The following is a 27,554-nucleotide window of genomic DNA, read 5'->3' on the forward strand; positions in this document are numbered from 1 at the left end:
GAACACAAAGTCTGAACCTTTAACAGTCTCCGTTGGTCTCTGCCAAGGATGTGTTCTGTCACCCCCTCCTTTTCATAATATTTATGGACTGGATTGAAAGACATAGCCGAGGTAGTGAGTGTGTCAGAACTGGAAGATGTAGCATTGGACAGCTGCTTTTTGCAGATGAACTCCAGTGGACCCTGGATAGGTTTGTAGCTGTTTGTGCAGAAGCCGGGATGAAGATCAGTGTGACCAAAACGGAAATATTTGTGGTCTCAAGACAACCATCCCAGTGCACTCTACACGTGAGTGGAGTCCCACTGAGGCAGGTGGAGAAGTTTAAATACCTTGGGTCCATATTCACAAGTGATGGAAAGTGGGTCACAGAGCTAGATACTCAAATTGGCTCAGCAAGCACAACATTGTGGGAGCTTGGCTATTCGGTAGTATTGAAACAGGAGTTAAGTCAGGAGACAAAGCTGGCTGTCTTCGATACAGTCTATGTCCCCATCCTCACCTATGGTCATGAAAGCTGGGTAATGACCAAAAGAATGCAGACACGAATCGAAGTGGCTGAAATGAAGTTCCTGCGAGGGTTGCGGGGTTGACAAGACTCGACAGAGTCTTGTCAGCCCCGAACTGAGAGTTTTCCGAATTGCTCTGCAATTCGGAAAACTCTCAATACTCAACCGCTGCTTCTCCGTGTTGAGAGATCACAGTTACGATGGTACGGGCACCTGGTCAGAATGCCACAAGAGAAGCTCCCCCAGCAGGCCCTCTTTGCCAAGCCAGAGGGTGGGAGGCCATGTGGAAGGCTAAGGACTTGCTGGATAGATTATACCCACAACCGTGAATGGATACGTCTGGGAGTCCCACCAGAACACCTGAGCTTGGTGGCATATGATCGTGACCATTGGAAGTTCCTCTTGCAGTTGCTGCCCCCACAACCCAATCAGGAAAGGTGGGCCTTGAAGATGGATGGACTTTCTATGCATTAATTAACACAGGCAATATACAAACATATCATTCATTTATGCACATACAGACTAACGCTCGGCTCTCTAACTTCTTTGCCATGTACTAGAATTTACCACGTAAACAGGACTAGCATCGATTATATACACAAACAATCTTGGACATTAACACATACAGCAATCTACTTACTAGCTCTTCGACTGGATCGGTATTTTTGTCGAAGAGCATCTCAAAGGGTTCCTTTGAATACAGCCTCTCCTGACTCCCCCCCTTCTGTTGCACTGGGGGGGGGGGGTTACCTACCAGCGAACTTCCCAGGATCTCCCGAATGACTCCTCGAGGGGCTCCCTGCTCTTCTCCTCCCAAGACTCCAGAAGAAAAAAAAAAAAAAAAAAAAAAAAACCTTTTTACCTGCCAATCACAGCCTTTTATATAATTCAAAGTCCCTTGTCTTACCATCCAAACTTCTCGGATTTTCCAGAAGCTCCCTGACGTCACCTATGCTTACTTTAGGTCTTGGCGGCAAAACTCCTATATTTCAGTGACCTTAGAGATTATTGTTCACCTCCAGCTCACTAGCATAATCCTGTCTAAACTTTTAGTTACATATACTTGTTCTACATTCAGTTGTTTTCACAATATAATACAAAATTTAATACATTAAAGCAGGTTATATACATTTCTAATTTTAAATATTTTATGAACTATGTAAAATCGATATAGGTGAAAAGAATTTTCTTTATTTCACCATAAGAGATTTTACAATAGCCTATGCTCAAACCATCCAGCACTAGCATGGAATTCTTCTTTTCCATCATTGATAGCCCTGTCTTTCAAGGTTGCAAAGAGACTTAATGCTTTTGATTTAATAAGGTCAGTGCTTAGCAGGATCCGTTTTTACAATCTTCAAGCCATTTAAAAAGAACTCTCTCGAATTCAATCATTATAATACTTTGATTTCGAGTGGTCTGCATGCATAATGAACTTAAAGCAGCATTACCTCTCTTCTCTTTTTTGTTCAGCAGCTTTGATTAAAATTGCTCTTATAGTTGATTCACCCATTTTGTGTTCTTGTCCTATCTTTGCTCTGGCTTGCCTTGTTCATTTTCTTTATTATTTCAAGTTTTTCTTCCAATGAGATTACTTTTCGAATCTTTTTCACACATGGGTGGCACTTTGAACAAGATCAAGATAAGGAATCATGACGTCATTGGTTGATAAAGTTCTTGACGTCGTTGTGCGTGACGGTCATGAGTTTGGAATTTCCCTGGGGGAAATTATGTGTCATTGACGTCACGGTGTCTGTTTTGTTCGCGTATGGAATTGTGGGTGATTGTTAGAGATAAGGAATCGTGTCGTGATTGGTGGGGCACCTTAATAGGGGAAGGGTGAATGGGGGAAGCGATGTCAGTGTCATGGATGTGTGTTGTTATCAGATGTAGATAAGTGACATAATTTGTTAGTTGTAAATAAGTGACATTATTGATTTAAATGGAAAAGGAAGATATATTAGTAGATAAGATTCGTGCCGTGATTGGTGGGACACTTTAAACCAAATAGAGGTAGGGTGAATGGGGAAGCGACGTCAGTGTCATGGATGTGTGTTGTTATCAGATGTAAATAAGTGATGTAATTTGTTAGTTGTAAATTAAGTGACAACATTGATTTGAATGGAAAAGGAAGTTATAGTAGTGGATAAGGATTTGTGCCGTGATTGGTGGGACACTTTAAACTAAATAGGGGTAGGGTAAATGGGGGGAAGCAACATCAGTGTCATGGATGTATGTTATTGTGATATGTAGATAAGTGAATGGTTTGTGTATGGAACTGTGGATGATGGTTAGAGATAAGATAGACTATGGAATGTTTGGAATTTCGCTGCCCCCCCCACACACACCCATCTGTCAGTGACATCATGATGTGTGTTTTTGTTCCTGTATGGAATTGTAGGTGATGGTTAGAGATAAGGAATCGTGACGTTATGAGTTTGGAATTTTTCCGGGGAACATATGTGTCAGTGACATCACATAGTGTGTTTTTGTTGCATATGGGATTGTGGGTGATGGTTAGAGATAAGATAGAGTATTGAATCTTGGAATTTCCCAGGGTGAAATTCCAAGAGTGAAACACACATCTGTCATTGACGTCACATTGTGTTTTCGGTTGTCTATAGTTAGCAGTACAAATTTTCCAATATAGGTTTGTGTATTTCATTCCTGTTATTGAGTATGGGAATTTTTAGTTAAGAGTCAAGAGATGACAGCAGCATTTAGACCTTTTCTAAATAATTAATTGCAAACTTCGATTGGTGTCCTCCCTCAAACACACACACACACATACATACGTTTTTCTTGTCAATAGATGAGTATGGGAATTCTTAGTTTAGAGTCAAGAGATGGCAGCAGCATTTAGACATTTTCTGAATAATTAATTATAGGCTATCATTGCTGTCCCCTCAAACACACACTTTTTTTTTTTTTTCTCATATACATAACTCATCCAAATATTTTAATTTGTCTAAAATTTAAGATCTTAAAGTTCATTACTTTTTCTAATTATTGATATCTTTATTACAAAAGTTTTTGGCTATTGGAATTTTTAGTTTAGAGTCAAGAGATGGGTCAGCCTTTAGAGATAAAATGAGTTATTTTTTGAATGAAAAACCAAATAGCATTTTTCTTAAAAAAAATAAACGGAGATTTAAATGGATTACAAGAACTTTTGTATGCAGTCTAGAAAAATTCTAATGATAATTGAGATTAACTTACTTTTTCTCCAGAATGGGTCTTCTGAATGCAAATAGATGATTTTTAACAATATATTCACAGTACAACACACACACACGCACACACAAGATCTGAAAGAACGAAATTGTTGTAAATAATCTGAAATTGTAGTTGACTCTTGTTCCTTTAGGTTTCTATCCGTTCGTTAATTTCTTCGCACTGTGCCTGATGGCTATGTTTTTTTCCCACAGTTCTGTCCAAAGTGACATAAATTTGAATTGAAAATGCGTTTTGTTGTGGGTATGCGTGACTTCCGGTGTTTGGGTTTGGAAATCTCCGTTAGCAATTTCTTTTTAGAAAATTCTTTTGCCAGCACAAATAAATAGGGCAACTCATAGTAAAGGTGGTTTACTATGAGATGCCCTGTCATGAAAGGTTGGCATATGCTTGTATCTGCCAAAACTTTTATAGTCTCCATATTCGGCATGAAACTCTTGTAGTTTCTATATTCGGCTATGAAATAATGTTGGATTCGATATCCACTTAATCTGAATAATTTTGCATTGCCGAAGTGAAGCCTTTTGGTTCTCTTTTTAAGTAATTTTTGGTACCTTTTGTAACGTGACACCTTTTTTAGCAACTCGTATGGTAAAGTACAAGTTCTGCATCACTTCATCCTGAATATTCTTGGTCTAGCTCCCACTGACGAGACCTCAAAAAAGGTCGAAACCAGTCTGGGTAGTGACCTTCCCCCATAATGTATAACATCATACATCTCCTAGAAGATGTGTTTTACATTATGGGAAAATACTAAGGACAGTGATCAGAGCTTGCTCCACCTTTACTATGAGTTGCCCTGTCATGAAAGGTTGGCATACACTTGTATCCGCCGAAACTTTTATAGTCTCTATATTCGGTATGAAACTCTTGTAGTTTCTATATTCGGCTATGAAATAATGTTGGATTCAATATCCACTTAATTTGAATAATTTTGCATTGCCTAAGTGAAGCCTTTTGGCTCTCTTTTTCAGTGAAATGTGAAGTATTTAAAAAAATGTATGTACTTAATGGATTTGGATAGTTGAGTTACTTTCAAAAATTTTATTGTGGTTTAAAATTATTAAGTGCTGTGTTTTGTAAAGACATTCTCGTAACGCTAACGGAGACGTGTCAGCTATTATATATATAACTTCTTGCTTGCCACTTTCATGGAATGCGCATGCTTGCCGAGGAGCTTGATGGGTGATTGACAGCTGACAGAGCATTCAGTATCAAGGTAACGGAAACAACAAGAGAGCGTTCGGTATCAAAGAACGGAGGATAAACAAAAGAGAGAGAGAGAATGGAGGTTTAAGAACGCAGATGGAGGAATTTTGTTCTTACAAAGTTTATTTAGTTGTATGTAACAGTTGAGAGGAATATTAATAGAAGATTCTGAAAAAGGAATCGTAGAATTGTGAGCCTTTAAAGTGGAGGAGTTAAGACTGTAAATAAGTATTGGTAAATAAAACAGAATATTGCGATTGATGTTCTGTAGGAATGTTCGACAAAACGCTGATCGAAAATTTCATCTGGTTTATAGACTCCGGATCTATCTGTTATTTCTTCTGGAAAAGGAGACAGAATTTAGCAACTTAGATAAAGCAGTAGAAGAAACTTTTTTTTGCTGGTACAAAAATTTACCTGCATTAGGTAAGAGTACCTATACTTCGGTAAATTCAGATTATCTTACTTCAGAATCAGGAGGAATAATGTGTGCTAAATAACGGTGATGAGAAAGAATTCTATGGAAAAAGAAGAAGAGAATCTTATATCTTCGGAAAGAGGCCTTAACAAAGAAACTGACTATGAACATTTTGTTATTGTGTAAACAAGGTGTTTAGTCCAGTAGAGGTGATTAAGCATATGTTAAATAAACCAGTAATAGAATGAGTCAGAGAATGGGTGATGTCTAAAGTGTAAGTTTATTTTAAAAGGCCTTGGATCCAGTTAATTTTGTAGTTAGTTGTGTAATTTTATTTGAAGTGTATATATTGTTTTTGTTTTATTAAATGTGCATATTTTGTATTTGGTCTTGAATCTGATTTTTTGGATTCTGAAAGAAACAGTTAAAAGTCATTGCACCAATCAGAAATGAATCCTTGTGCATATAAATAAAAACACTCAGAAATTAGAAATAATCGCATACCAAATGAGGATTGATAATAAATAAATTAATAAATAATCCCCCTCTTTATAACAATATTAATTAATGTGTAAACATTGGAACAATGCTAGTTGTTGCTGTTGTTAAATCTTGAATAAAAGGGATTTTAGTAATATAATACCTTTTATTCAGATTTTAAAAGTATACTAAATCCTGCTAAAATACTTGTATACCAATGAATAAACTTGGTGTAATTGTAATAGAAATAATGCTTTTTTTTTAATTATGAATAATGTATTATCAATAGTTTTGTGTAAGAACAAAAGAGATTGTATTGTGTCTAAGTATGCTATAGTGAACAAAAAAATTCCAGACAGGATTAAGAAGATTAAGTCATGACCTGAGGCTACTGTACACGTGCAGCGTGATATTACACAGGGGTCTCCCATCTAATTGCGCTGATAGACGTGGGTGTCAGGTGCAGAAAATTACGGTACCCAGTGGACGATGACGTAAGCAAAAACGAAGGTCATCGGGACCGTATAAATAGCAGTTCGCTACTTGTCTTGCCTTTTTCTTGGAGTATGCATTCGAGTTGATTTGGTCAAGCGAGAAGTTTCAAGGTCACATGGGGTGCCGACTTGAAGTTACGATGTATGCTACGGCAGCGGAGTTCTGCTAACATCGTCGGAGATAATTTGTAATCACCATCGGAGACTTGTGGTCAGATAGAAAATTGCAGAGGGACTGACGCAACTAAGATAGGCTGTTTTAGAAGAAATTGGATGCCGATTTTCCATGCCGCCAAGTTCCTGATGTCTGCTGATGATAGAGAAGAATCTCTCAAAGCCCCAGAAAAAGGTACCCCAGTTCAATGCTAAAGTCAAACGGAAACAGAAGGAGATTTAATGGATCATTCAGAGAAGTACAGACCTCAGTTCAAGTAAGATCTTTTCATTGTTTAGCTAGAGAAAAAGATTGTGACGGTGATTTAATGATAGTTGACATATTTTGTTATGTGTGAGAGAAGGTCTGGCAAAAAATTTAAAGTGAAATATCGTGTATTATATATTATAGCTATTGCCTGAGCCTGCAGAATGTTACGTAAGATTAATCTGAGTATAACCAAGTTTAATGAGAGAGAATTATAGACACGTGGTCTTACTAGAATTGAATATGATGAGGAACTAAATTGTAAACGTAGTCATTAGTTGTGATTTGAAGCATAGATGCTAATTTACTTAGTACTTAAAATTGACCCATTGTACACTTCACTGATGTTAAAATAAATCGTTTTCTTGTTTAAATAACTTGCCTGATTTCTAATTCAATGCACTACTCATAAAATTCGAATCTGTGTGAGCCTTAAAAATAGATATTGTCACGACTGCATAACAGGAAATATAAGTTGATAGATTTACTTAGAATTAAGGGAGAAAAGTTCTGTGTAGTTTACTGTGTTATTCTTTGGAGGGAGATTCACCTCCCACCCACGAATTTGGTGGCAGCACAGCTAGAAACTAAATAAATTTTCCAAATTCAGTTGAGAATAAACACCAGTAGGTCAGACAAAGAGATTGGCTCCAGCCAGAGGCAATTTTTTGTTCTGTAAGTTTTGCACACGTGAGCTTTATTATTTGCGGCCATAAATCAGGTGTATAATAAAGGTTAAGAAGAAAGGTTTGAACAAGATAACTATAGTTTTTACAAAGGCACAGAAGACAAGATATAATTGAAGACATTTGATAACATATTTAAAAAATAACAATTTACCACTGTCACATTCTGTGATATAATGCATGTCATATCCAGTTCCACAGCTTTTTTTCATGTGCGAGGTATATGCGAAACTTTTAAATTTAATTTTTTGTAAAGTAAAATCAGGGGTATGAGTTATATGTGAGGGAGAGAGATATTTGAGTAAATACGATAATTGATAGTTTGCTCTAATGAATTCCTTTTAGTAGAGTATTGTGCATATGGGGTTTTTGTCAGGACTTTTTTAGTAATTTGTTATTAGTGAGCAGACAGTCTGCTATAATGGTGATTGCTATAGTGAGACCATTGACTGTATCTATGACACATATATCTGAATGTAACCCATTAAAAAATAAAAATCTTTTTACAACTTTTGTCATATACTTAATTTCTAAAAAAATAAATAAATAAAGCATATCCCTTAATGGCATTTTATTTCCTGAGGAGAGTAAGCAGACTTGAGCTCCAACTTTTGGAAATTAGTAGACAGCCAGTTTCTTTGTCATCATGGTAATTGAGTTCATTTCTGCCAACTACTTGCAGACATGAGTAATGAGAGGATGGCACACAAATGCAGTAATTTTGTGTTCCTAAACCTAAGTGGTATTAATGTGTGAAACAGTGCAAGTTCTTATGTTGATTAAATTTTCTGAATTCGTGAGGCTAAAATCTTACATGCTTGAATCAAAGATCAAGTAATTTATGAAATTACTGAAAACAAGGTCAAGAAGTCCTTACTGTTTCTATTCAGAGATTAGAAATGACCTTATAATGGTCTTTCTTCATCTGATCTACTGTCATGGAAGTTGCCATGGGACTACACAGGCATAACAAAACATATATGTATATATAATTCAACAAATATTTTCAAACAATAAAAGACCTTAAAAGAAATGAAAACTCAAGTAAACTTTACACTTTAAGTATAAAGTAAAATCAAATAAAATATTTTGATAATGCCTACTTGTTTCCTTTAATAGTCCATGTACTGTTACATTCATCTATTACCTTCCATAAATCACCTTTGAGAACTGTCTTCCCTCTTACCCATACCTCTATATGTGAAGGCTGCAAATTAATCTGAAGATCATTTTTGGAAACCCCATCAGGCAATCTGAAGATTACAGTAATATCTTCCATTGATTGAATATAGGTATATAAGGGAGGCTCTGAAGCTAGAAGGATGTAAATTTTCAAAGAATAATCAGTTTAAAAAATATAGTGCATAGTGTTGCATGAATATGCATCTTAATTATATATTACTTTGACTAAAACTCTTTGCTTCATGTAGCAAAGGTATGAAAACTATGATAAAACTAGTTTTGACTTAGGAATGCGAGTTTTTTTTTTTTTTTTTTTTTTTTAAATAAAGACAAAATATGGAAATAGATTCAAGTAGTGATCTACCGTTTATTTGGAAGGCAACTGGCTGTTCCAATAACCGAAGGGTCACTATTTTGAAGGTTGGATAAACGTTTGATTACTCTATTTCCAACAGTTGTTGGTATGGTTGGAAAAATGGATATGACTTCAGAAATCTACTTGATCAAAAACATTCTTTTAAATGTTTAAAAGAATAAAAATGATTGCATGTATAAAGCATATAAAAAATTATTTGTATAAAAAATCTAGATGTGTATCAATACAATCAGATAGAAATATCTGTACATTAAGAAATTTTAAAGAAGATATATATGTTGCAAAAATTTAAAACACCAGATATACTTGATTGATCTGATAAAATCTGCCTGAAAGCAAAAAGGTTGGATTACTAAAAGTCCCAATAGAACATTTTGGGACACAACAGGGAGACACACTGCTCCTCAAAATTCCCCTCCAGGAAACAAACAAACAAAGCTTTATCTTTACTCTGAAGGAGGAGTGGGCCAGCTTGCCTCAAAAACTCCTGAATCACTTGGTGCTAAGCATGGTATGACATTGTGAGAGCTGCATCGTGGTTTGGGGTGGCCATATTCCACACTGAAATGTCTCTGTGCATAGCTCTCTGGAAGCACTGTACATTAATTTATTAACTACATCTTTAGGAAATTTGTAACTTTTGCCAAAAAACATACTGAAATTTAATTTGTACAAACTTTATAACACATATTTTGTATAATAATTTATTAGTATCATCATCATTGTTTATTTATAATTTTACAATTATAAACAGGAAATCAATCAAAACAAATAAGTAATCTGTTTACACTAAGATAGGACTTGGAGGTTCTTATGATGTGAAAGTAAACCAGGCTTCTCTGTCATATGCTAACTGACGGATCTCTGATGCAGAGAGTTGGGGGGGAAACAGGGAGAATACTGCTGATGTATTTCCAATATTGAGTTTGGGGGGATGCCTCTCTTTTTCCATCTGTAGGGGCATAGAGGACCAGAGCATCAAAAAGGTGCAGAGGATGGATGTTTGAGTTCATGGCTGAGCCATTTTATTTGGTTTCTTTGAACAGTGCTGACTACGAGGATCTTGCTGGGTTTCATCTAATATAGTAGAGTTGAGAATGTGGTCTTGCCAGGAGTAATCCAGGATATTTCTTAGACAAGTAGTTCCAAAGCTATTTATAATATTGGTTGCTGTTTTTGTTGAGATGTTCCAGGTCTGGGAGCCGTATAGAAAGATAAACTGGCTGGTGCACTAGTAGAGACGAATCTTGGCCTCCTTTGAGATGAGGCTCAACTTCCATACTTTATTAAGAGTGCTTTCTGTTTTCGTGTCTTAATGTCTGTTAAGGAATCTGAGATGTGTGATCCTAGGTATACAAAGTCCTCTACTTCGTCAAGGTGATCATTTTGATTTATATAGATATGCCCATCTATCTGATTTTTTAATATCTTTGTTTTTTGGGAGTTTATTTTTAGTCCAAATATTTCTGCAGTTCTCCTAAGGCTGTTGAGGTTTGGGGTATCTGTAATGTTGGAGTCAATGAGGACTATATCATCTACAAAGCTCAGGTCTTCAAGGTGCATCTGTATATATGGGTCTTTGATAAGGATTCTAGATTTAACTTGAATCAATTTAAAAATAGTCAATCACTATGCTGAATCGATATGGGGCCAGAGTATCTCCCTGTAGAACTCCTGTGGTGATGGGAAAACTTTTTAATTTCTTTTTAAGTAAAACCAGAGGTACAAGATATATCACATGGCAGAGTATTCCACATATATTGTCAATAAAGGATATTACAAAATCAACATTTTTAGTGTGCCAAATGCACCAAAGCTCTAGCATGAATATATACGGGGCTTGAAAATTTGTATGCTGGCTCACCAAGTCAGGCAAATATCTCACTCACGTGTGACTATGGTATATTAGCAACTGTTGTAGAGTACACTTAGGCTAACGTGAGCGAGATATTTGCCTGACTGGTGTGCCAGCATACAAATTTTCAAACTCTGTATATATTCATGCTAGAGCTTTGTTGCATTTAGCACACTAAAAATGTTGATTTTGTAATATCCTTTATTGACAAGATATGTGGAATACTCTGCCATGTTTATCAGTCTATTAAAGAAAACAAATTTATGCATTTTATAAGTAATACAAAACTATTTATTATTATTTTATTAATAATACATTTTTAACTATTTCTGCTTCTAAAATGTTTTTCTTGAATCACTTTTATGGGGAAAAAAGGCAACAATTTCTTCTCTGCCATTATAAGTAAACACTGAACATTTTCATTATCATCATAAATCTTAATATCATAAAAAATCTGAATAAAATAAACCCTTGGATCTCCACAAATAACTGCATTAGTGCATTTCTGAATTCTGGCTCTGTTGGAAGGACAGGGTAGGTGATGTCACATGATATGGTGACAACTCAGGAAACAACTGAAAACATTTAGGTTAGAATCAATATAATCAAATATTTTGGGAAAATAGATACTTCTTTCTGACTGTTCCGAGTTTTAATATCCACTATTAATGGACAAATTCTACAAATTCCATCACTGGGTAAGAAATGAGCTAAGAAGAGAATCTAATAAGCAAAACCAGAGAAATTACAGAAATTAGAGGGAGGGAGCAATCAAGCATGCATCTAGCTGCCCCCTTAAGATAAATGAGTATGAGTACAGGAATGACTGTGATGAAATAGCCACCTCTGAGATAGAAGAGTATGAGTGCAGGAATGATTTTGAAGAGCTGGGTACAGTTTCCCAGGTTTCGAATCATAACGTTATGTAATGGTAACTGTGGGCTCAAGGGGATGTTGAAATGCATGTACATGAATGCCCAAAGTATCAGAAATGAAGAAGAGGTGTTTTTAGCAATGGTGAGCTCAACTTGGCTAAAAAGTATTGGAATTAGTGAGATCTCATTGTCAGAGAATGATGTAGTTACAGGGATACAATGTAATGGATATTGTGTTTTCAAAGAAGATAGAAGAAATAGGGCAGGAGGAGGGTTATTGTTAATGATAGTTGAATAGCTTCAACCAAAAAAAAAAAAAAAAAAAAAACAGAAGTTAAGGAAGGTTGTAGATCTGATGGAAATAGTTCATTTGAGGCTGTTTGGTGTGAGATAGAGGCCAATAGGACAAAATATATTGTTGGTTGATGCTATAGACCTGGCAGTCCAGAAGAAAATGTGGATCACATGCATCAGCAGAATAGCACGGGTGCAGGCCGAGCAATTATCATGAAAGACTTCAACTATGGTGATATATATTGAAAGGAAGAAAGGGCACATGGCAAAATGGAAATTGGTTACTAAAGGTCAATTACCTGAAACAGCATGTGATGGAGGGGACCAAGGGTTTGAGAGTGTTGGATCTGGTAATAGCATCATAACTACAGTAGCAACTCTACCTCCAATCAGGGAAAGTGACCATGCAGTCTTGTACTGGAAGGTTGCTCAACATGTAGAATTTTCACTAAAGAAAGGGTTTATGTGGAACTACAAAGCAGATTATGACAAGCTTAGGAGGCAAATTGGAGCAGTGCCATGGCATAAGTGGCTACATGGAATGAATGTCATTAGTGTCTAGGAAGTGTCAGGAATTTTTTGAGCAAGGCAGTATCAAACTGCATACCCAGGGTCAGGAGGATAAATTGAATAAGGATTAAGTGGGTGAGTAGCAATATAAAGCAGAAGCTGCAAAAAAAAAAGAAAAAGAAAACATTGTGGAAGGAATATAAACAAAAAGTGACCAGCATGCTCATGAACAATATAAAGCACAAGCAAGAAGGGTAACAAGTATGGAAAGGAAGATAATATCAGATTTTGAGAGAAAATTAGGCTAATTAAGCCAAAATAAATCCAATAGTTTTTCACTACATAGCAAGTAAGATAAAGAATGATTATGGAAAGATAACTTTAACCTTACTTTGCAAGGGTATATCATCCAGGTGATGAATTTCAAGTTACTAATGTGGCAGACACTGATGTGAAAATTGAAGTAGATGAACTGGAGGTACTTAATATATTGAAAAATATCAACGTAAATGCAGCAGTGGGCTTGGACTGTATGTCAGCTTGTGTGTTACAAGAATGTGCAAAGGATCTAGCAGTGCCTCTGACAAAGTTGTTTAATCTAAGTCTCTGCTCTGGCAAGGTTCCAGGGAGTGGAAAGAGGATAAGATAGTTCCTTTACATAAAGGTAAAGGAACAAGACAGAAGTAGCAAATTACAGACCAATTAATATCTCTGGAATGGTGCTTAAAGTATTGGAAAAGTTAGTTAAAAGTAAAATTCAGGAATGGGTGAATAGAAATATGACACTATGGGAGCAGCATGGTTTTGTAAAAGGTAGGCCCTGCCTCAGTAATTTATTCACATTTCATAATAATGACAGCAGAACTGGATAAAGGAAATGGCTACAATATGATACTGCTGGACTTTGCAAAGACGTTAGACAGAATACCACTGGAAAATTATTACGTAAGTCGGAGGAAATGAGAATGGATATGAGGTTGGTGACATGGATGAAGATGACCAGTGGAGTGTCCCAGGGCTCTGTGTGCTAGAACCACTATTCTTTAATTTGTACATAAATGATATAGCAGAAGATCTGAAGGGGGAATATTCAGTTGTTGCTGATGATACAAAACTGGGGAGTAAAATAGTTGATAAAAGTGATATAGATATCTTGTAGGATGACTTAAATAAATTGGCAGTGTGAGCAAAGGACAATGTTTGTCAATTTAATGTTGTAAAATGTAAGGTAATGCACTTTGGGATGAAAGGATTGCATACTTTGTATCCTATTGATGGTATAATATTAGAGGAAATTAATGAGGCTAGGGATCTGGGTGTGATGGTAGAAAGAGATTTGAATTCAGAGGACATATTGTAAGAGCTGTCAAAATAGCTCAGAAGATTTGCCAGCCTGGCTGGTCGAGTGGTTAGCATATCTGCTCTCCAGGCAAAAGGCTGCAGGTTCAAATCCCACCACGGACAGAGATGTTTGTGATTGTCTGTGGAAATACCAGTGGTGGCGGTCGGCGGTAGATGGCATTGGTGTAGTTGCAGTCAGTTGGTGGATTGAGTGGCAGAGACAGAGCTGTAGAGCAGAGGTGCCTTCCCTCGATGAGTCTTTGGACTCCCTGGAGGTGTCAAATAATAATAATAACAATAAAAAGATTATTTGGATGTTGAAGAACACATCGACAAGTAAAGACAGGGAGGTTGTTATCTCTCTTTATAAGGCTATGATTTGGCCACATGTTGACTACCGTGCACCGATTTGGTCATCTGTGTTTCTATATGACCAAATCTGTGTATAGTAGTCAGAGATGAGTGACCAAGCTTGTGACAGATCTGTGGAACATTCCCTATGAGGAGAGATAGAAAGTGTGTGGGTTGCAGAGTTTAGCTAACAGGCAGAGGAGAGGGAATATGATAGAAACTTATAAGTTACTAAATGGATTCTATAAGATTGACACAAAAGTAATTTTTCAATTCATAGGGAGTAGGAGGAAAACAAAGGATCGCACTGGAGGTTGTCTAAGAGTGTGGTTGGTAAAGGTGTGCAGACTAGGTCTTTACTTGGAGAGCAGTGAATAAGTGGAATGGATTGCCAGAGGTGGCTGTGAGCACCCCCACAGTGAATAAGTTTAAGGAGATGTATAATAGGTATTGTATTAAAGGATAGTGTGGGTCTCCTGTTATGAATCTTTTGACTCAATGGAGTTCATGTATAAATGATAATAATAATAATAAAAACAACCACTGCCTACTGCAAACATGTGGGAAGGCTTATGTGTTCATCGTACATGTTGATTAATTTTAACGGTATAGTGAGAACACAGACTGATAAGAAAATAACTATTTATTAACTTATTGCTGATGTTTTGCTGGTATTCTATCCAGCATCTTCAGAGCACAAAAACACTTTGTCACAGTATGTGAGACAACCATAATCCAGTATAACAATGGGATTAGTTTGAATAATTGTAATGTACAACACAAAGACTAAAGCCCTAATCAGGCACCATCTATGTTGAGGGAAGAAGAGGGAAAAAAAAAAAAACCCAGGGAGAGAAAGCAGGTATTAATTTGGTCTTAAGATGAGATGACTGTCTCTAAATCTTTGGCAAATTTATACAGCCATATTTGTTGTGGTTTGGAGTATGTTTCAAGTCTTCTGTTGATTCCAGGAACAACCTCTGACTTATAAAAGCTTCTGTGCAGCAATTTTGTTTTTTTCCAATCCATCCTGTGTGCAGGGATATGTAAAGCATGGCCTGCTAGACCTGACTTGCCACAGCGATAGTGTCGGATGTATTTTTAATGTTCACTAATGCAGATGCCCACAGTTCTTTCTGTCTGTCCATAGTAAGCTCGATCACAAGAACAGGACAGACACTTCATAGACTCCTAGATGTGATAAAGGAGAGATTCTATTCTTGGGTGAACGGATAAGAGTTGCCAATTTCACATATGCTTTAAATACGGTGCATAGTTGATGTTTATTAACACTCAAGATATCTTTTCAGATGCGCCTTTAATGTATGGGATGGTGACAGTTTTGTTGTAGTCTTCTGTGGTAGACAGTGGGGGGGGGATTTCTGGGGAGCATTTAGTATTTTGTCTATCTTGTGGGGATTATAGCCATTGGTCATGAAAGTGCGACGTGAGTAAGTAGGTGTCACCATCACATAAAACAATGCAATGCAATACTGAGGAAACACTGTATTATAAATTAAACTCTTTTGTCTCTACAAATAACTACATTAGTAAGAGATGTGTGATGCATAACATCAAGCAGCCCTTACTGTTTCAAATAAATCCATTGTTTGCATTCTACCTTGTAATTAACTATCATTGTCCCTGATGATGGTCTGTAATAATATTCAGGCTGAAATATATAGCATTAAATAAATATTATTAGTTATTTCCTTGTATTTTTTGTGTGAATTAAAGAAACCTCTCACGGCACAAGTATCTCTTTAAAAAGAAAATTTCCTGTGGTCCCTGCCAATTTTCTATATGAGAAGCAACTATATATGTACACATTTATATATTTCTATAAAGTCATTTCTACAGGACTACACATACACTCTGTATAGCCCTGTGGATATGACATCTAATGGCATAGTGCTAGACCACCAGAAGAAAGACCATCATAGGCTTGATTTTAATTGATAACTAGAGGAACTTTCTCTAGACCTTTTTTCCAGCTGATTCCTGAATTAATCAATCTTTGGCACAGGCAAGAGAGTTTTTTACCCACCTCAAGGGGAAAAAAAAAAAAAAACTAACACTATTTCTGATAATTAACATATACCCCATTTCATATTCCAAAATCCTATTAAGTTTCAATAATATGAAATAGGGTAGTTATCCATTGTGAAATCATGATAGCCTTGAACTCAGCTACCAGAGATGGCTAAAGGTGGAGAATGACTGCCAATGATCTTCCAAATGTTAGGATTAAATGACCTCTGCCTATTCCCTATGGAAATAAAAGGAATTACGGGATTTACTTATTTATTTCAGTTAAGCAAAAACGAATATGGAAAATAATCATAAGTTGTTTTGAACTAATTCTGATTTTATTGCCTCATTAAGTTTGCATATTTTATATAATATATAGTATTATATACATAATATAATTTATATAATATATAGTCTGCATATATTATATTTTATGGCCTATTGATGTAACCAGCTTATTTATAAAGAACTTCAATCTTATGAAATACTATTGCATTGTTGTCAGATGAAAGCTCTGAAACCAATAAGTATCTAAATTTACTCCAATTTCAACCAAAATTAGTGATCCTAATGAGCAGTGCTCAACAAATGTGCTTGCCTACTGGCATATGTAATATTTTACCACCTGGTGAGTAGCTAGCTGAACAAAATAGAATTTTTTTATTTAATAAAAAATAACTTTCGAAAAAATCTTTTTAACTTTAAAAAGCACAGATTCAGAACCACTCATTGCTTCATGGAACTCCTGTTAACTTATTGGAATGTGTTAAAAAAAAAAAAAATTGAGGGGGGGGAGGTCTTGGGCAAGTATATTTTTTGCATGGCAAGTAGAGTTTTGCATAACTTGTCAAGCTCTACTAATGAGTATTTATATACTACTGTGAAACTCAATGAAAATGTGAAGAAATAACCACTAATTAATTAGCTTAATTTTTAATACTGGATACCTTTTGGTTGTGTTATTCTTTCAACCTCATCCTTTTCTTCTTGCTTTAAAGAATCATAAAAGAAACTAAATTCTCTCTCAGTAGCTAAACATATAGCACCTCCGGTGGGTTCTATAGCTGCATACTCTGGCATGGAACCACCAACTAATCTACGCTGACGTTTAATGGACCAAGAGTTAGCTTCATTACCAAGTCCTAATAATAAATTGTACAACAGCACAGTTACATTTATCTTTATAATAAAATATTTTTGCAGTTTTATAATTTAATTAGAAAATGAAAACTTCTCTCCAAAGTTAAAAATGAAAATAAGTTGTAAATTAAGAATCCACAAAAAAAGAAAATAACCAAGTGTCAAAATGAAAGGTATGGACATTTATTCATGTTTCTATTAGTGCTGTGTATAACTTCATTTTTCTTTATCCAATACGAATGGATAAAGCAATGGATAAATGGATAATGAACAATGCAATAACTAAGTGATATTCATACATAGTTCATTACAATTCGTGACTGTATTTCAAACAGCAGTAATGAAAAGAAAGTAACTTTAATAGGAAGTGTAAGATATATAACTTAAAACTGTTTGAACAGTATCTTGTATATTTCTAGTTTAGTATTTTGGCTAATTTTTTCCTATTCCACAAAAATTTATTCAACTGGCTCCACCACCATATCACTTTTGCTTATTCTACTGTCAATTTCCATATTTAATTTGCCATCTCCACTAAAAATTATCCCTAAATACCCAGAAATATTTTACTTCTCCATAAGGTGCTACACCTTTTCACTACTTGTATATGGGATATATATCTCTTCTGCATTACTTCAACCCTGTATCTCTTCTGGGTCTGGCTCCCACTGATGAGTCTCAATAAAGGTTGAAACTGGTCTGGGTAGTGGCCCATCTCCTAATTGATAACATTATACGCATCTGGAAGGATGTGTGCTTTGCATTATGGGATACTAAGCAATTAATGTAAAGTCACTGCTTCTATATGCAAGTAGATTAGTCATGGGGAATGAACAGATGGCAGAATCATGTTAAAGATGAGGATACTATGTAGGAACTTGACATCGTGAGCATTTAGGAATGTGTGAGCAAAAATAATATCTTAGGCGATATGGTCACTTAAACAGACTACATGAAAGTTTTCAGTAGTCAGTCAACTTGGTTGTTTTTTAATTTAATGGTACAGATTGCACATATTTAGTTTATTCTGAAGATTTCAGGTAAGTTACAATCATTTAAGCTGATATTTAAATGTTAATTTTAGATTTTTATAATTTTGTGTGCTTCTAGTTCTTTTTTTGTGTCTCCTACTGTTGTTGGCATTTGTGCTCTTCATATTGTCATTTTGTGTACTTTATGTATGGTACTTACTAATCCTTTGTGTTTTGTCATCCATGTATGATTTCTGCCCTTTTTTTTTTCATTTCCTACAATTTCCATTGTTCAGTTTCTAGTGATTTCTTTTACTTTTTACTTCTCTTGAATTTTTTTGTTCTGCTTCTAGTGATTTTCTTTATGTTTTTTTGTGTAATTTCCATGATGATTTGTTTTGTTCTATATATCTAGCAATTTCCTTGGCTAAAGTTCCCACAATTTTCTTTGCTACATTTTTTCACGATTTCTATTGTGTTATTTCCCATTTTTCTTTTGTTCTATTTCTGGGATTTCCTCTGTTCTGTTTTCTGCAATTTTCTTTGTTATACTTTTCACAGTTTCTTTTGTGTTATTTCCCATGATTTATTTTATTTCTCACAATTTCCTTTGTTTCCTGCAATTTTCTTTGATGTTGTTTCTCACATTTTCTTTTTGTTTCATAGGAACGGATTGCAGTGGTTAGTATTTTGGGGTATTTTTTTATCCCAAATTCACTAATGAATCTCGCATTACAACAAACTATGTCTCAAGTCCATAGGAATTTGTATAGTGATTGTCTACTGTGCAAGTCTGCAGGATTTCCTAACCAAACTGCACTGCATACATACTATAATAAATTTGATATCAAAATCAGCAATAAACAGACAATGAAAACATGCAAAAACACTGAAAGCTTCCTCTCATCATAAACAGAGAACCTATAGAACAAGTAAAACATTTCAGCTATGTAGGCAGTGTTTAGTGAAGATGGCAAATTAAATATGGAAAAAAATGACAAATTTAGCAAAGCTAGCATGGTAGGAAGGTCAACTGAATAAATTTATGTGAAACAAAAACATATGGAAAACTAGTCGAAACATTAAACTAGCTGCATACAAACCAGTGTTTAAACTAATTTTAACTTATGAATCTGAAAGCTGAGTTGATCACTTGATCAAAGACTGAAGATCAGAGTTTAGAGAAAGATTAAGGGGAACAGATGGCATCAATGGCAGAATCATGTTAAAGATGAAGATACTAGGTAGGAACCTGACATCGTGAGCATTTAGGAGTGTGTGAGCAAAAATATCTCAGGAGATATGGTCACTTAAACAGAATGGGAGGGAAAGAGCTAATCTCAGGACTATCAACACTTAAACAGAAAGGGAGAGGAAAGATTAACAAAACAGATATTTGTTCTCATGATGGCAATCTGTCCAAACTCCAGTATGATAATATTGGAGTTCTGACTGATAGCAGATTAATTTGGAAGAAAACTGCATATAGGAAATTAGTAATGATGTGAAGGAACTTGATGATAACAAATGTCTCCAAAAACAACAGATAAAGAAAATAACTGTCATGATCAATGTTATTTTCGACCACTAAATACTTAAGATAACTGAAATTTGGTTTTTATTGGTCAGAATTAGTTACAACTAGTAACTGACTAGTTTTGCCACGTTAACTGATGGCTTCTTCTAGGTTAGATGAATATACATATATCAGCTTAAAACAAACGAGCTTAGATTACGAATCAATACATAACTGAAAAATGAAAAATACTAAACTCATAGGAACCGTTATACAACACAAATATGTGGAGCGTAGATGATAGCACTTGGTCAGTCATTGTTAAGCAGGTATGTCCCATAACTAGCTGTGAAATTAAACTCTGATGTGTGGAGAGATCTTATGAGCAAGTTTAGATGTTGTGTCTATATTTACAAATGTCCTGGTGAATGAATTTATACCTCTCATAGAAAATCTGTTTCCTCAAGACATCTTCCAACTTTACAAACATTGTCTCAATTCAAATTTCTTCAGATGGAATGAAAAAAATCTACAAACAACTTTCAGGCCTTGCGATGGGAAGTCCTCTATCTCCTCCATGTGCAGAGACTTATTCATGAAAAAGTTTGAAAATCACATCTTATTATGTAAGGATCCTTAACCAGCAGTGTGGTGGAGATACGTTGATGACATATTTATAATATGAAAACACAGTGTGGCAGAGCTATATGATTTTCTAGCATCCATAAAACTCGTTTCACCATAAAATCAAGTTCACCTTAGAACTTGAAAATTAAGGGAAATTACCTTTTCTGGTTATATTAATTACAAAACAATAGGACAAAAGCATTTGTCTTAATGAGTACTGCAAGCTGACTCACAAAGGTGAGTCAGCTTGTAGCTTGAAACCTGCATTTCACCTCATTACACCATATTTCACAGAAATTAAGCATTATACATATGCTGAAGAATAGAATGATCTATTATAAGAGATGAAAGAATATTAACAGAAGAATTAGATTTTATTCTCCAAATATTAACCAACAATGGTTATCCTTTCCACAGCAAATGGTGTCCAGGACACTCATTACAGGATTTCAATTTCCATTCCTTTTAAGTTTTAAAAGAGGTAAACCGTGAGTAGGCATAACGGTACACAATAAATAATGGAAAAAACTCACGTAGAAAGATTATTTATTAGTATAATTTTCGCCTATGTGTCACAGGCATCCTCAGTACATTAAGCTCAAAATTAAACACTAACTGACAATTCCAAAAAGCGCTACCTAAGTAGCTGGTGTAAGATAACTAAAAAGGTCAATAACTTTCCTAAGAAAAAAAAAAAAAAAAAAAAAATTAATACAATAAAAAGTTAGGAAAGATTAGCTGATTTGTAAAGTACTATCTCCCATAAAGGGGACAGACGTAAGCCGTCGGATCTGTTTTAAGTTAGGAGAATGAAGTAGAGTTTCACATGTTTCTTTATAAAGGTGTTCCATGAGAAACTGACTTTTGTGAAGAACTCTTGTCTTTCTCCAATGAACTCTGTGTCTAGTGAAGATGGCATGTTCAGAAAGTCCAGACTGTTCAGGTTTAAAGTATTCAATATAAGATTGGTGTTCTTCTAGCCGAATGGAGGCAGATCTTCCCGTTTGTCCTAAATAACATAATCCACAAGAACACGGAATCTGGTAGACACCTGGATGATTAAGATGTGGAAGCTTGTCCTTAGGAGAAGTGAGAAAGGTGAAGAATTTTCTAAACGGTCGAAAGGCAACAAAAATATTCAGTGGTTTTAAAACTTTTGCTATACGTTCACTGATGCCTTGTACATAAGGGATAGTAATGTGCGTTATTTCCTCTGTGTTTGAAGAGGAAGACATATTAAAACTACTCAAAGTTCTTTCAATGAAGCAATTCTTATAACCATTAGATAGAAAGGAAGAAGTTATGTATTGTAGTTCTTTCTGTAAAAGATCGTCTGTAGAACAAAAGGAGTGGGCCCGATGAACCAGTGTTTTAATAGTTCCTGCCTTTTGACTGGGATGGTGATGAGATTCCGCATGGATATAATGGCCTGTATGAGTCTTCTTTCTATAAACTGAGAAATGTAGGTTACCATCTGGTTGGCAAAGAATTAGAAGATCTAAAAAGGCTAACTGCTTATTTGATTCTATTTCTAGGGTAAACTTGATCCTAGGATGAAATGCGTTTAACTTAGTGAGAAATTGTTGAAGTTCATCAGACGAGCCATTCCATACAGCAAAAATGTCATCAACATATCTGAACCAATGCGTAGGTCTGGGAGAAATATTGTCAAAGATACGTTGTTCAAAATGTTCCATAAAGAAATTGGAGATAGCAGGAGAAAGAGGATTACCCATTGCTGTTCCTTCAATTTGTTGATACAACTTATTTTTAAAGGAAAAATAACCAGAATTTATTACAAAATCAAATACGTTTACAATATCCGAAGGAAATTCCTGTTGTAGTAATTCAATACTTTCCGAAAGATTCACATTTGTAAATAAAGAAACAACATCTAAACTGATCATGATATCAGAAACGTCCAAATGAAGATCTGAAATTTTATTTTTGAAATCCAATTTTTTTTTTTTTTTTTTTTTTTTTTTTAGGAAAGTTATTGACCTTTTTAGTTATCTTACACCAGCTACTTAGGTGGCGCTTTTTGGAATTGTCAGTTAGTGTTTAATTTTGAGCTTAATGTACTGAGGATGCCTGTGACACACAGGCGAAAATTATACTAATAAATAATCTTTCTACGTGAGTTTTTTCCATTCCTTTTGTTGGCATACTTTCACAAAAAATTGTCAACCTCCTAAAGTCTCAATGACATTTAGGTAGCCTTCAGGCTAGTATGAAATTATGGAAACCGATTAGGACAGTATGGAATATGTTACGCTCACCTAAAGACTAGAATGCGTTCAATAAACAACCTGGAGCTTACAACATTCCTTGTTCTTGTGGCCTGAATTACATCGAACAAACTTCAAGAAGTCTAGAAATAAGACAAAAAGAGCACATTGGAGACCTCAACAACAACAACAGAGAGGAAAGTTCTGATTTAGCATTCCATTTTTCCAACACTAACCATAACATTGAATGGGATAAAAGTACTATGCCATACATAGATGACTACAGCTCCCACAACATTAAAGAAGCCACAGTAGTAATCTGCACCCTGAACCAAGGGATGATCTTTTGTGATATCTGGAAATCACTCATAAGATCTATCCACAAATCAGAGTTTAATTTCGTAGCTAATTATAGGACGCACATGTTTAACAATGACTGACCAAGTGCTAGCATCCACGTCCCACGTATCTGTATTGTGTAACGGTTCCTATGAATTCAGTATTTTTCATTTTTCAGTTAGGTACTGATTCGTAATCTAAGCTCGTTTATTTTAAGCTGATATTTGTATATTCATTTAACCAGAAGAAGCTTAATGTGGTGAAACTAGTTGGCTACTAGTTGTATCAAATTCCGACAAATAAAAACCCAATTTCAGTTAACCCAATTTTATCTTATTAACACAACTGTCAGTTAAAGCTACAAATTGCATATGCAAGAGCAAGTATTATAGCAAAGTTTGTGGTAGACAACTTTAAATTTAAGTAGATACAGTTTCCATTCCATGAACATGCCAAAAATGAGAAAGTACAATATGGTGCTGGATGATAAGACCCCGTGCCTGAAGGCATCCAACATGCAACTGGGGAAGAACAGAGGGTTTCCACAAGTAGAACTAGTGTTTATGATGTGTCCAGGTCAAACCCGGAAGGAAGCTTGGTCACGGATGTTGCTGGTTGGAAAAGGGAGGCTCCCTGTTTCACAAGAAACCACAGGATTGGAATGGTAGAAGTATGAACCAAGATAAGCTGGAAATAATAAAGATGGAAACGGAGCACAAGAAGCTGGATATATTCGGAATAAGTGAACTTAGATGGACAGGAATGGGCAATTTTCAGTCGGGGGACTACATGGTGTATTACTCAGGACACGAGACAAGTCGTAAAAATGGAGTATCTTTCTTAATCAGGAAAAAGATGGCTAGGTATATATTAGGTTATAATCCAGTGAGTGACAGAATCATTTCTCTCAGAGTGAGTGGATATCCAATAAATGCGACCATCATTCAGGTTTATGCACCCACTACAGAGGCACCAGAAGAAGACATGAAGAATTTTATGGCAATTTACAAGAAGTGATAGATGCAACACCAAACCGAGATTTATGGCTACTTATAGGAGATTGGAATGCAAAAGTGGGAAAGACTGAGGAACAAGGAATAAAAGTTTGTTCTGGTTTAGGTATTCGTAATACTGCAGGAAAGAGACTAGTTGAGTTTTGTGCAGAGAATTCTTTGTTTGTTGCTAACGCCTGCTTTAAACAGCACAAAAGAAGATTGTACACATGGATATCACCCGATGGACAATACAGAAATCAAATTGAATATATACTTGGACAAAGAAGATGGAGAAGTGCAATTCAGTCTGTCAAGACTTTTCCAGGTGCAGACTGTGGACCAGACCATTGTTTATTAGTGGCTACAATACATGTGAAATTACGGAAACTGAAAACAACACAAATGTCGATCAGATATGATCTTGGAAACATACCAGCTGAATACAATATTAGCATACAGAACAGATTCAACACACTCAATTTGTGTGAAAGAGAACCAGATGAACTATGGGAAGAGATTAAAGATATAATTAAAACAGAAGCAAAGAATAATAAAAAGAAGTTTAAATGGCTGTCAGAAGATGCCATCAAAACTGCTCAGGAAAGGAGGAAAATGAAGGACAAAGGAAATTTGCAGGAAGTACGGCATTTGAATGCAGAGGTTCAACAACAAGCCAGAAGAGACAAGAGAAAAATACTTTAACCAGGAATGCCAACAAACAGAAGACCAAAACAAGAAAGGAAAAACAAGAGATCTTTTCAGAAAGATCAGAACTAACAGGGAAGTTTAGTGCCTAGGTGACAACATTGAAAAGTAAACACAAAGGATATCTTACAGAAGCTGCAGACATTAAAGAAAGACGGAAAGAGTATATAGAAGCCCTTTACAGAAAGGACTCCAAAATTACTGAGAAATTTGAAGAGCAGGATTATACACAGGAGCCAGTACCACTGGAGAGGTGGGCACTGCAACAGCTACAAAGAGGGCACTGGGAGGAGATGGGATACCTACTGAGCTGCTCAAAGCCATGGGAGAAGAGGCAGTTAAAATTTTAACAGCTCTATGTCAGCGAATTTGGATTACAACTACATGGCTTAGGGAATGGAAAAATCATTTATATACCTTTATTGAAGAAAGGCGATGCAAGGGAGTGCAAAAATTACAGAACTATAGCACTGCTTTCTCATGCAAGTAAAGTCTTATTTAAGATCATTCAGAAAAGACTGGAACCATTCATGAAGAGAGAAATGGCAGAGGAACAAAAGATCAAATTGCCAATGTGAGATGGATAATAGAAAGAGCACAGGAATATCAAAAGAATGTCTACTTTTGTTTCCTTGACTATAGCAAGGCTTTTGATTCTGTAGATCATGTGAAACTGTGGAATGTGTTAAGAACAATGGGAGTCCCAGAGCATTTCATTATCCTTCTGAGGAATCTTTATTATGAACAAGAAGCTACTGTCCGAACAGATCTTGGAGAAACTGAGTATTTCACAATAGGTAAAGAGGTGCGACAAGGATGCATTTTATCTCTGTACCTGTTTAACTTGTACAGTGAATACATTTTAACAATGGCAGGGCTAGAGGAATCTTCAGTTGGAATTGAAATTGGTGGGAAAAATATTAATAATTTGAGGTATGCAGAAGTATACCTCAAATGTATACTAGCAAGGTGGTATACATTGCTAGCCGAATGCAAAGAAAATTTAGAGGAACTTATTATGAAAGTTAAAGAAGAAAGTGCTAAATATGGTCTTAAACTTAACCTCAAAAAGAGTTATGGCAACATGTGAACTTAATGATTTTGAAGTAGATGGGGAGAAAATGGAAGCAATTAACAATTTTGTGCTCCTAGGATCCCAAATTGATAAAGATGGTTATTGTACTGAAATTAGAAGATGATTATTACTCAGAAAGAAAGCAATGTCAAATTTAAGCAAGATCTTTAAAGATGTTAGCCTCGCAACAAAAATCAGAATCGTGAAAGCAATGGTATTCCCTGTGGTACTGCATGGATGTGAAAGTTGGGCCCCTGAGAAAGAGTGAAAGGAAGATAGATGCATTTGAATTATGGGTTTGGAGACGCTTACTAAGAATACCATAAACTGCAAAGTAAACCAATAAATCAGTGATAGACAGAATAAAGCCAGATTGCTCCCTCGAAGCTATGATCATCAAGCAAAAATTGTCATACTTTGGACATATTATGCGAGCAAATGACAGTCTGGAGAAGATGATGCTTGCTAAAGTTGATGGAAGCAGGAGAAGAGGAAGACCAAGAATTAGATGGGTGGATGGAATTAAAGAAGCAACTGGAGTACGCTTGGAAATTCTGAAAGACACAGTCAAGGACAGATCTGAGTGGAGAGTGTATGTTCGTGGGATCACTAAGAGTCGAAAACGACTCGATGGAACATAACAACAAAGATACAGTTTTCTAAAATAATGTGCATTTGGAATTCATGTGGTAAGTAATTATTTAAGAGAAATGTGATGAACAGAGCAGAAAAAATGCTTTCTGGGGGATGAAATACTTATAGACATGTTTAACACATGTTAATGCCAGAAAAGGCTGAAACAACTGTTAGTTTGAGACAAGATATCTAATCAAATGTTAATATATAAATATATATATATATATTTTAAAAATAGATATTTAATGACTTTAAACCGAGATAAAATATTAATTATTACTAATGTCCCTACTGAGGAGGTATTAACATTACTAAAGGACAAATTGTCTAAAAAAGATATTTGCTTTATTAAAGCATTGTATTCAATCTGGCTACTTTAGATATACAGACTCCATTTACAAACAGAACCAAGGCCTAGCAATGGGCAACCATTTATCCCCAGTTCTAGCTAACATTTTCCTAGAAGATTTTGAAACGAAAGCCATATCGTCCTTCTCACTTAAGCCGAAACTTTGGAGACGTTATGTTGACGATATTTTCATTATATGGAGTCACGGACACACATCTCTCATGGATTTTCTTCAACATCTTAACAACCAGCTTCCTAATATAAAATTCACTGCCGAATTAGAACGAAATAACTGCCTTCCTTTCCTGGATGTAATTCTTACACGATGCTCTGATAGATTTAAAATCTCTATAAAACCTCCTCATACTAATAGACATCTGCACTGTCAATCTCATCACTTTCCACCACAAAAGCTCGGAACTATTTCTACCTTAGGACACAGAGCACGCTCTCTTTTAAATGAACCAGATGAGCTCCAAAGAGAAATTAATCACCTTTCTCTTATCTTTAAACAAAATGGATATTCTGAAAAAACAATTAAGAAATTTCTTCTGGATCCTCCTAGGCAGTGTACTACAGAAACTACTAATTTTTAAAGGTGGCATCTCCATCCCATACATTAGTTCAGTCTCCAATAAATTGGCTAAAGTCCTTAAAAAATACAACATCAGGACGTTTTTCAATACACTTCCTAAAATCCATTCTCTTAT

General features: G+C 35.5%; 1 protein-coding gene across 2 annotated transcripts in view; it reads right to left on the bottom strand.

Annotated features, from left to right (window-relative positions):
- Nucleotides 1–27,554, bottom strand: part of LOC150103089 (nudC domain-containing protein 1) — a 171,800-nt gene that overhangs the window by 30,348 nt on the left and 113,898 nt on the right. For both annotated transcript variants that reach the window (XM_090397646.1, XM_090397647.1), the window contains exons 5-6: nt 17,211–17,405; nt 8,552–8,762 (exon numbers count right to left, since the gene is read on the bottom strand). In XM_090397646.1, the coding sequence (XP_090253772.1) occupies nt 8,552–8,762; nt 17,211–17,405 (406 nt within the window). The remainder of the gene's footprint in view (nt 1–8,551; nt 8,763–17,210; nt 17,406–27,554) is intronic.

The sequence above is a fragment of the Typopeltis vanoorti genome, chromosome 9, assembly GCF_054136105.1.
Source record: "Typopeltis vanoorti isolate ZY-2024b chromosome 9, IOZ_Tvanoo_1.0, whole genome shotgun sequence".
NCBI lineage: Eukaryota > Metazoa > Arthropoda > Arachnida > Uropygi > Thelyphonidae > Typopeltis > Typopeltis vanoorti.